Source organism: Panthera leo, chromosome F3 (assembly GCF_018350215.1).
Source record: "Panthera leo isolate Ple1 chromosome F3, P.leo_Ple1_pat1.1, whole genome shotgun sequence".
NCBI classification, from domain to species: domain Eukaryota; kingdom Metazoa; phylum Chordata; class Mammalia; order Carnivora; family Felidae; genus Panthera; species Panthera leo.
In genome coordinates this window covers 5662003-5673510 of record NC_056696.1, presented here as the reverse complement: position 1 = coordinate 5673510, position 11508 = coordinate 5662003, and the positions used below count along the sequence as shown (strand labels likewise).

The following is an 11508-nucleotide window of genomic DNA, read 5'->3' as shown; positions in this document are numbered from 1 at the left end:
TATCCTTAAAAGGAGACAGAAATGTAACATCAGGCTACGGCATCAAAGTTTCAGAGCAGCGGCACTGAAAACTTTCCCGTGGCGATCTTAACTGGAGGTCACGTCACATTTCGCCAGCGAGGACATTTTCACGTGCACGTCGAGGAGGAAGGCGGACACCACTCAGGGGGCCGGGACACCCTCCCGTTTGGGGTCGGAAGCTGCAGCCCCGACGGCGCCGAGTTTGCGCCCGCTGCCCCCCCGCGCCCCGGCCTCTCCGCAGCCGGGAGGCCACGGCTCGGCCCCCGGCTCTCCGGCTGCCCGTTAACATCCGCAGGGAAAAGGCCGAGCGGCGCCACGTCGCGCAAACACTGGAGGGAGGGAGCCGCGTCTGCGAGGTCCCCACACGGGTCAGCAGGGAGCGAAGGGCTCGGGGCTCCCTCCCTCCCTCCCTCGTCCCCAGGGGGCGGGGAGAGGGGCGCGCGGGGGAGGGGGAGGGGCGCGCGCTCGGAGCCCCCCCTCCCCCCCCCCCCCCGGGTCTGGACTCGCGCGGGGGCTGGTGGGGGCAAGGACGCCTCGACCTAGGGTGACGCCAGGCATCTCCCGGGCGACGGCTCCGCAACAAGATGGCGGACGATAAAGAAAGGGAAGGCCCAGGTAAGAGCCGCCCGCCGCGATCCCGGCCCGCACTGGGACGCTCCCGGCGGGGTGGGCCGCCCTCCACCGGAGCCTCCTCCGCCGGGAGAGAGCCGACAGGGGAGGGGGCCGCCGGCCCGCCCGCGGGGGAGGCCGCCTCCCGCGACACCCGCAGCCTCCCCGCCGGCGCCTCGGCCCCGCCCAGTCCCCTCCTCCCGCTCCCCTCCCTTCTCCTCCCGCTCCCCTCCCCCTCCCGTCTCCCTTCTCCCCCCGCCGAGCTCCCGGCCGCGGCTCCGCCAGGCCGGGGCGATAATGGCGTCCTTGTTCGCGGCCGCCGGCATCCCGCCTCCACAGCCTCGTCCCGGCCTCGCTGCCGCGGACGCCACGCCGGCAGCTGCCGGGCTGCGGCCGTCTGGGGCGGCCCGGGCGACGACGGGCTCCGGCCGCCCGGATCCGGCGGCCTTTTCGGGCCGCGCCGAAGCCCCGCCCGGCGGGAACGCGCCCGCCGCCTCCATTTTGCAGCCTCAGTGGGGACGCGGGGGGGGGACGCGGGGGACCGGCCTCGGGCTCACGGGCGGCCCCCCTCCGCGCCTCCAGTCCCCGGAACGCCCGCCCCGCCCGTCGGGGCCAGTCCGGGCACACGCGCCCCGCGGCCCTGGGAGGGAGAGCCTCGAGGAGAGAAGGCAGACGAGCCCGACTGCGCGGCGCGGGGTGGGGGTGGGGGGGGGGAACCCTCCCGGGTCTTTGAGGGGCGGGCGCCCCGGCGGAGCCCCGACCGTCCGCGCTGAGCTGCAAGACCTTGACGTTGTCTCAGCGCCGCCCCGATCCTCGGGCACCCTCCGCGGTTGCTCAGAAATAACAGCCTGTGTGCGCGCCAGCGGGCGCACTCGGGGCCACAGCCGCGGCCAAGAGCCGGGAGACCGGAGAGGCGAACCTCTTAAGAGATGAAAAGTATTCCAGCCCTGTTCCCCCTCTGGAGTGCTTGACACACCCCGTCACGTGTCCCCTGGCTCCGCCGGCGACCGAGTGCGTTTACAAGTGAAGAAACCAGTCTCGTTTGGGTGATCACAGAAAATCAGCGGAGAGACACGGGAAACCGTGCCAAAGGTCTACCTAGTGATAACAGGAATAGGATTTGATTTATTTATAGCACCGCTAGCCTGAAGAGTCGGAATGATGGTATTACAGATGTTACCGTTCCTAAGATGGCCTTCTAATATTACTGTGCCCCTTTAAAAGTGAAAGATCCAGGGGCGCCTGGGTGGCTCAGTCGGTTAAGCGTCCGACTTCGGCTCAGGTCATGATCTCGTGGTTCGTGAGTTCAAGCCCGGCTTCAGGCTCTGTGCTGATGGCTCAGAGTCTGGAGCCTCTTTCAGATTCTGTGTCTCCCTCTCTCTCTGACCCTCCCCCGTTCATGCTCTGTCTCTCTCTGTCTCAAAAATAAATAAACGTTAAAAAAAAAAATTAAAAAAAAAATAAAAGCGAAAGATCCATCCGAAGGCAATGATTACTTTAAGACTCATGTTAAGGTGTTTTATTTTTTTAAGTTTGTTTATTTATTTTAGTAATCTCTACACCCGATGTGGGGCTGGGAACTCACAACCTCAAGATCAAGAGTCCCATGCTCCTTGTACTGAGCCAACCAGGGGCCCCTTTAATTTTAAGACTTCCCCAGGAAACCAAATGAATTAGTTGTTTTGTTTAGTAAATTATTTACAAAAAAATGGAAAAATCATTAGGGGATAAATGAGCAAGTTAGCTATGGATATGTGTGTGTATATATATATACATATATATATATCTTTAAGATTAATGAGCATGAGAAAATGCAGTGGATCGTGTTGCGAATACAATTCTTGACTTTTTAAAGAAATAGATTTTTCTGATATTTTAGTTTTCAGAAATACTTTTCTATGTAGAATAAATTCAGAGGAAGAAACAATTCTGTTCATCGCTACAGAAGTAATGACAAAAGCTGGATGTCATTCATCGAGCTGGCATGTATTTAATGCCTCTAGAAGGTGTTCTGATTCGGCTCAGATTTTGGAAGGTGCAAATATGAGGAAAAGCATCTTTTCTCCCAAGAGAAGTGAGATGAGAAAGGAGATAAGACATCCACAAAGGGGAGAGAACAGTTAGGTGGGCTCAGTGGCCTGTATGCCAGGTGTGTTTCTCGTCTCTGCCCTTGACCTGCTCAATCAGTCTGTATTTTAACAGATCTGTAGGTGACCCATAGGCATAGTAAACTTTGAGAAGCAGTGTTACATAGTATTTTTTATTCTTAACAATTTTATGAGTTAACTATAATAGCAGTTTAGAGGACCTGATGAAATAAAGGTCCATTGCCTGAAGGTAACCTAGCAACTCATTTGGCAGTATCTTTTTTTTTTTTAGTTTTTTAACGTTTATTTGTTATTGGGAGACAGAGACAGAGCATGAGCATGGGAGGGGCAGAGAGGGGGGAGACGCAGAATCCCAAGCAGGCTCCAGGCTCCACGCTGTTAGCATAGAGCCCAACGCGGGCTCAAACTCACAAACCGTGAGATCATGACCTGAGCTCAAGTTGGCCACTTAACTGACTGAGCCACCCAGGTGCCCCGTATATACGTATCTTCTTTGTAGGGACATGATTCCTGTCCCGTATTTGATTCTGAGCTCTGAAGGTTGAGAAATTACATCTCCGCAATTAGTCGGAATTGATCAGCCTTTGGGGATTCACTCACGCCAACAACTAATGAATTATTTAAAATAAAATTTTTTTAAGTTTATTTAAGTAATCTCTGCAACCCAATGTGGGGCTCGAACTCATGACCCCAAGATCAAGGGTCTCCTGCTCTTCCAACTGAGCCAACCAGATGCCCCTGACAAATTAATTTTTCTTCTCCTCCCCCCACCTCCAGCTCCATGAATTATTAATTCATTAGGGGTAGGTTGATACTTTAACCAGAAAGCTGATCTCTTAAACTTTCGGGGAGGGTGAATTTATATTTCAGAAGTTCCTTGATGAACATGGAATCACACAGAAGAAAGGATAGTTTTGGAGGATATATCCATTACTCTGTAAGCTTCGAGAGGTAGGGGACTGTTTTCTGCTCTGTTAAACTCAGTGTCATGCAGAGTGCTCAGCATATGGTAGGAACTCAGTGCTTATTGAATTCAGATTATTTGAATTAAAGATATTTATGTTTCAGCTAAAACACTACTTGCTATTTCCTAAAAATCTATTGAGGTTTTTTTTTTTTTTAATTATAAAGGAAGATTAATTTTCTAGATTTATGTTGTATCCAGCTCTTCAACATGTAGGGATTAATCTTGATAAACGTACCGACAACACTGGTAACAAAAATTGCCTATGATGGGTAATTATGTTTTATTTATAGCATTTTCTGTAAGACTATAGACATTGAAGTTCTATTCAGTTGTAGCATTTTTGTGGTTTAACATATTTCGTCCTAGATCAAAATATGTATATAGTTATATTAGCTAAAAAAGAAAGGAATTTAAATTTTAGAATCAAGTTAATTCTAGAAATTTCTTAATTTTGTTTTACTGAAAGAATGTTTGAAATGGGATAGCAAAATTTTACTATTTGTTAATTAATTAATTAATTAATTAATTTTTTTGCAGAGACCGTGAGTGAGGGAGAGGGGCAGTCGGAAGGGTGGGGGAGAGGAGAGAGAGAGACCGAGGGAGGGAGGGAGAGAGAGGATGAGTCTTAAGCAAGCTCAGCACAGAGCCCAACGTGGGGCTTGATCCCAGGACCCTGGGATCATGACCTGAGCAGAAATCAAAAGTTGAATGCTCAACTGACTGAGCCACCTAGGTGCCCTCAAAAACGGTTTTTGAAGTTCTGCTATTTCACTCAAGTTTTCTCAGCTAGAATATTTTTTTCCTTTTCTTTCTATTTTGTTTGTTTAAGTAGAGAACCAATGCAATTGTTGATTCTTTGAATCTTTAAATCCTTACTGTTTCTGTCTCCTAGAGAATTTTATATAGGACTGCAAGGAACTTCTGTTTGTAATTAGAATTGTATCTAGGAAACAAAGTGCTTAGGAGTGAAATTCTCTAACTTTTGGCAGGCTAGGGAGCTTTGGAAGGTATGTCAGGTTTTTTTAGTAAGCCTCAGATACTCAAAAGCTTGCTTTAGGATATACTATTTTTGTGGGGCTCACGGGTGGCTCAGTCAGTTAAGCGTCCGACTTCGGCTCAGGTCATGATCTCACAGCTGGTGAGTTCAAGCCCCACGTCGGGCTCTGTGCTCACAGCTCAGAGCCTGGAGCCTGCTTCGGATTCTGTGTCTCCCTCTCTCTCTGCCCCTCCCCTGCTCGTGCTCTGTCTCTTTCTGTCTCAAAAATAAGTAAATGTTTTTTGGGTTTTTTTAATTTAGGATATACTATTTTTTTTACTAAAATCTTGCTCATTACTTTGCATTGCTCGGTAAAGTTCACTTCAACTATCAACTCCTAAATGGAAGAGGTTTTACAGGTTTTTGTTTGTTTCTTTCCTTGTATTGTGCTGTTCCTTTCAAAACCCAACATTTGGAAATCTAACGTAAAAAACAAACTACAATTGGACTTACTTTTTAAGAAAGGAACTGTTGAGGGGCGCCTGAGTGGCTCTGCCGGTTAAGTGTCCAACTTCGGCTCAGGTCATGATCTCTCAGTTTGTGAGTTCGAGCCCGGCATTGGGCTCTGGCTGACAGCTCAGAGCCTGGAACCTGCTTCGGATTCTGTGTCTCCCTCTGTCTGCCCCTCCGCTGCTTGCACTTTGTCTGTTGCATTGTCTCAAAAATAAACAAACATTAAGAAAAAAAAAAAAAAGGAACTGTTGATAGTACAGGGTATACTATGGAGTAGTAGAAAAAGTGAGCTTTGGAGTAAGACCTGAATTTTGAATTCCAGCTTCCCCAAGCTCTGTCTGATCTTAGCCAAGAGGCTAGACCTAAGGAGCCTCTGGTTCCTCAAATGTAAAGTGGGAATAATTATACCAATTTCATAACGTTATTAGGTTGGGGACAGTGTCTTCTTACTCATCTTCGTATCCCCAGCACCCACCATGATGCCTGACAGTAGAGAAATGCTGAATACATAGGAAGGAAAGTGCTGGACACCCTCTAGGAAATATGTAGCTCTTAGTATATGTGCGGCATGGAATCCAGGAGGAAGGAAAACTTAAATCTAAGTCTTTCCAGTTGTCAATCACACATGATGCATTCATGCATATTTTGGGGGACCATTTAATAAGTTTTCTCCCCGTTTTAGGCAGATAACAATCTAGGTAGAGATGAATGGAAGGAGAAAATGAACTTACTGAAACTTGATATACTTCCTCTAGTTCATAATAAAATTTGGAGGAAAAACTGGGCTGAAATTGATGTTTGTGGTGACCGGTAAAAACTTGTCAAGAAAACGCATGCTGTAAAAAGCAAGTGGGCAATGAGACACCACTTCACACCCATTCGGACGCCTATGATAAACAATAGCTGTTGGTGACGCGGGTGGGAAATTGCATCCCTTACGGGCTATGGATGGGCATGTAAAATGGTACCATTGCTGTGGGAAATAGTCTGGCAGTTCCTCAAAAATTCAGGTATGAATTATTATATGATCCAACAACTCTGCCTCTGGGTTTACATTTTTTTTTTAATGTTTATTTCTGAGAGAGAGAGAGAGAGAGAGCATGCGCACGCCTGCGCGCGGGAGGGGCAGAGAGCGAGGGAGAGAGAGAATCCTAGGCAGGTTCTATGCTGTTATTGCAGAGCCCGACGTGGGGCTCGAACTCACGAACCACGAGATCATGACCCGAGCCGAAGTCAGACACTCCACCGACTGAGCCACCCGGGCGCCCCTCTGCATCTGGGTTTATACCCAAGATAATTGAAAGCAGGACCTCGAACAGGTATTTGTATGCCCGTGTTCATAGCGGCATTATTCACAATAGCCGAAAGGTGGAAGCGACTCAAACGTCCATCAGTGGGTGAATGGATACACAGAATGCTGTATATGCATATGATGAAATATTGTTCATCCTTAAAACAGGAGAGACATTGTGACTTCATGGCACCACAGGGATGAACCTTGAAGATATTCTGCTAAGTGGATTTAGCCAGTCACAAAAAGAGAAGTACTGTAGTATTCTCCTTATATGAGGTACCTAGAGTAGTCCGATTCATAGGAACAGCAAGTTGAACAGTGGTTGCCAGAGGTTAGAGAAAAGGGAAGTCATTATTCCATGGGAAGAGAGGTTCAGGTTTTGCTAGATGAAGTGTGTTCTGGAGATTGGTTGCACAACCACATGAATGTACCTGGCACTATGAACTGTACACTTACAAGTGGTTACGACGGTTCATTTTTTATGTTTGTTTTACCACAATTTAAAATAGATCAAATGGAAATGTTGAGTACATCCAAAATGAAAAAAAAAAATGGTACTTTTTTGGGGGGAAGGCAATTTGGAAGTTCGTGTTAAAGAAAAAAATGATGTCCACAGGCTTTGATTCTTTAATATACTCCTGGGTGTTTGTCCTTAGAAATATATTCTGGAAAAAAATGAGAAGTAAACAAATAATGATTTTAAAGTTACTTATAAATTTGAAAATACACATAAGATCTACTTGTCCAACAAATGGGGGGTGTAAAGTAAGTTGTTATGTATTGACTTATTGAGCTTTAGCCATTTAAAACAACATATAAAAATTGTATGCATAAATGGGTAAAGATTACAGGGGAACATAGGATGAGATCAGGTTGGATAGATTTTTAGGGGCATTCATTTTTGAAAGTCTCATTATTTTATTTTTTAAATGTTTATCCATTTTTGAAAGAGAGAGTGTGCATGTGCGAGTGGGGAAAGGGCAGAGAGAGAGAGAGGGAGAGAGAGAATCCCAAGCAGGCCCCACACTGTCTGATGCGGGGCTCAAACTCACAAACCACAAAGTCATGACCTGAACTGAAGTCAGACACCTGACCGACTGAACGACCCAGGCTCCCCCAAAGTCTCATTTTATTTTATTTTTTAATTTTAATTTAATTTATTATTTTTTTTAATGTTTATTTATTTTTGAGAGAGAGGGAGAGACAGAGCATGAGCAGGTGAGGGGCAGAGAGAGAGGGAGACACAGAATCCGAAGCAGGCTCCAGGCTCCAAGCTGTCAGCACAGAGCCCGATGTGGGGCTCGAACTCACAAACTGCAAGATTGTGACCTGAGACAAAGTCGGACGCTCAGCCAACTGAGCCACCCAGGCGTCCTAAAAGTCTCATTATTTTTTATTTTTATTTATTTTTTAATTTTTAATGTTTATTTTTGAGAGACTGAGAGAGAGCATGAGCATCGGAGGGGCAGAGAGAAAAGGAGGCACAGAATCCAAAGCAGGCTCCAGGCTCCAAGCTGTCAGCACAGAGCCCGATGCGGGGCTTGAACTCACAAACCGTGAAATCATGACCTGAGCCGAAGTCGGACACTTAACCGACTGAGCCACCCAGGAGCCCCAAAAGTGTCATTATTTTAATGTCATTTATACAGAAGCTTTAAAATGCACTGAACTGTTTTTATACTTTAAAATCTGTATGCCAATTGTAAATTATTCTTATCCATTTGTGAAAATGTGTTTACCACACCCTGTACTTGACAATGCTTTTGTAAACCTCTAGTATGGATCTTATAGATATGAAGAGTGTAATAAAGTAATTTATTCTTTAAATGCAGCAATAAATTTGGAGTCTAAAGACCTGGCTTGAGTTTGGATACTGCTTTTTTTTCCCCAGATTTTACTTGGGCGTGTCACTTAATTTCTCTGAACTTCAGTTCAAAGAGTTCCCAGTCTAATGAGCACTTACTCTGAAGTGGGCCCTGGGCTAAATGTTTTTACATCAGGTGGGTCATTTAATCCTTCCAACAAACCTATGTGATAGATGCCTCTGTTAACATCCTTTCTACAAATGAAGAAACAGAGGCTTAGGTCGGTAAAACACACTTCCAGTTTCAGCTCCGACAGATGAGAGCTTGGAAGTGATCAGTCCTGTCACTATAAATGGGAAGAAGCACTTGGTAATTATGGCAAATTGCTGGAAGCTGCGTGAACCACCATAAGTGTGGGAAACTCCCTGAGATCCTGTAGTCCTAGGCAATCCCTCTCCCTTGGGTTTTGCTTCCAGGAACCCTACTGGGTCATCTGGTAAAGAGCCCAGAAAGACCCCATGTTGCTCCAGCAGGGGAGGGGGGAGAGTAAACATTTTGAAATCTCAGTGCATTCCTCATACCAAAGACCTGCTCTCCAGGGGAAAGAGACTTTACCAGTGGATCTGAGGGGGCCAGGAAAAGCCAAAAAACAGTCATGAAGGTCACAGCCATAGACGGGTCCACTAAAAGAATGAAGTCTAGTTATGAGATAGATGCTTCTCTTCACTTCCACCTTCCCACCACATCACACAGTTGTAGCACAATAATAGTGGATCACAGATGAAAGATGTGTGTGGTGAACACTCTGGTGAAGGAGGAGTCCTTAGAGGAATCTGGCACCCGGAGCAGCAGCAAATAGTAAACACAGCCCGATTCCTAGGTAGATTGACATAAAGCCTCTTGTTTGTCTGTCTTAGTTCCTATTACTTGATGGATCACGTCTGGCTTTCAACAAAAAATTACAAGGCATGCTAAAAGCAAAAACACAGTCTGAAGATAAAGCAAGAGTCAGAACTAAACTCAGATCTGTGATGCATATTTTGGAATGATCAGATGGAGAATTTAAAAAAGGGCTGTGATTAATGTGTTGAGGGCTCGAATGGAAAAAGTAGCAACATGCAAGAACAACGCGGGCAGTGTAAGCAGAGACATGGAAATGCTAAGAAAAAATCAAAAGGAAATGTTAGAAATCCAATGCAAGAGAACAGAAGAATATCTTTTATGGGTTCATCAGTAGACTCGACATGACTGAGGAAAGAACGATAGAACTTGAAGATGAGGTCGATAGAAACTTCGCAAACTGAACTGTAAAGAGAAAAAAGAATGAAAAAACAAACAACCCAGCATCCAAGCACTGTGGGACAGTTTTAAAAGGTGTGAAACACACATAATTGGAATACCAGAAGGAAAAGAAGGAAAAGATGGAGCAGAAGAAATATTTGAAGTAGTAATGAAGCTTTTCCCCAAATGAATGACAGATGCCAAAACAGATCCAGGAAGTTAAGAGAACACCAAGCGTACCCTGTTTAAAACTGCAGAAAACCAAAGATGACAAGAGAATCTTGAAAGAAGCTAGAGGAAAACAAACCCCTTCCCTGGACTTTGTCGGAAACCATGTAAGCCAGGGGAGAGTGGAGTGAAATATCTGAAGTGGTGAAAAGTCAGAAAAGCAATGTAACCAAGGTCACTAGTGATGTAAACGAGGTGAAGCAAGGACTCAAGTCTGACTCCAAGGCCAATGTCTTCTGCCTCTATGCCTCACATAGAGAAGTCAAGTGGACATTTAAATAAGGAAGAAAATAAAAGTCACCCACCATCTCATTATCTAGAGTAGTGCTCAAACTTCAGTGAACATCAGAATCACCTGGAAGCCTTGTAAAAACATGGATTGCTGAGCCCCCAGCCCAGGATTTCTGAACCAGTGGGTCACACCAGGGGTGTGAGAATTTGCATTTCTATCAAGTTATCATGGGATGAGGATGCTGTTAAACAGCACTGATCTAGAATCAAGTTTGTCATTCTGATGTGTTTCTTTCCAGGTTTTTTTTTTCTTGGCAGATTTGTATTTTGTTGGTTTCATATAGCTGATATTGTAGATAGTTTTAGCCCCGGCTTTTTTACTTACTCTTTTTTGTTTGTTTGTTTTTTTATTTATTTTTGAGAGACAGAGAGAGACAGAGCATGAGCGGGGGAGGGGCAGAGAGAGAAAGAGAGAGAGAGAGAGAGAGGGAAACAGAATCGGAAGCAGGCTCCAGGCTCCGAGCTGTCAGCACAGAGCCTGACGCGGGGCTTGAACTCATGAACCGTGAGATCATGACCTGAGCTGAAGTCAGATGCTTAACTGACTGAGCCACCCAGGCGCTCCTTCACTTACTCTTAATAAGCACTTTCCCATGTCCTAAGTGTTTCTCAAACACATCATTTAAAATAGCTGTATTCATCGTTATTTATGGCACATGTTTATTTAAGCCTTCCCTGACTGTTGGATATTTAGATTGTTTCCAAATTTTCTGTGCTATAAATAATGCTGCAATCAGTGTTCTTCCAAAAGGACCTTTTGACCCAGCTTTGATCCCCACCCTCTACCCCTTTGAATCTCACCTCTGTTGGATCTTACTAGTTAATAACAGAGGGTAATCTAATTTCTAAATTCTAGGAGTACCTTGTGATCCTTTTATACTAATTACATTAATTCTTTTTTCAACTTCTAATAAAAAAAAAAAAAAAAACCTTTTTATTAACCACGTAGTGGCCAGAGTTTATGATCAGTGTAAGATACATATTTGCTTTTTGTTTGTCTGTTGTATTATAGCAGAAACTCCATGAAGTCAAGCGACTTGTTTCATTTACTGCTGAATCCCTGGAATTTAGGACAGGGTGGAGGAAGTAGCAGTCACTGTAAATATTTGTTTAATGAATGGATGAACCAGGAGTAACACATTGAGTAAAGAAATTTAATGTCGCCCTTCATGATCTCATTATGGGTAAATGAATTTTTCTGCTAACCTTTAAAAATAAATGCTGAAAATAGCCCAGAGCTACCCCCATTACATTTGCAGAAGCACTGGGACTGGAAACACATATTTAATCTAACTTCACAGCAAGCTAGAATGCTACGTCCACTTCACCATGGTGATTGAGCACACATGTTTATTTTTACCATTCTTGAAACCCCACTAGCACGACAGGAAGGGAATTACAAAAAAGGCACAGAC

At 45.3% G+C, this 11508-nt stretch overlaps 1 protein-coding gene across 2 annotated transcripts in view; it reads left to right on the top strand.

Annotated features, from left to right (window-relative positions):
- The first annotated feature begins 519 nt into the window (after window positions 1-519).
- Window positions 520-11508, top strand: part of EFCAB2 (EF-hand calcium binding domain 2) — a 130555-nt gene continuing 119566 nt past the window's right edge. For both annotated transcript variants that reach the window (XM_042924668.1, XM_042924667.1), the window contains exon 1: window positions 520-636. In XM_042924668.1, the coding sequence (XP_042780602.1) occupies window positions 606-636 (31 nt within the window). In that variant the 5' untranslated portion in view covers window positions 520-605. The remainder of the gene's footprint in view (window positions 637-11508) is intronic.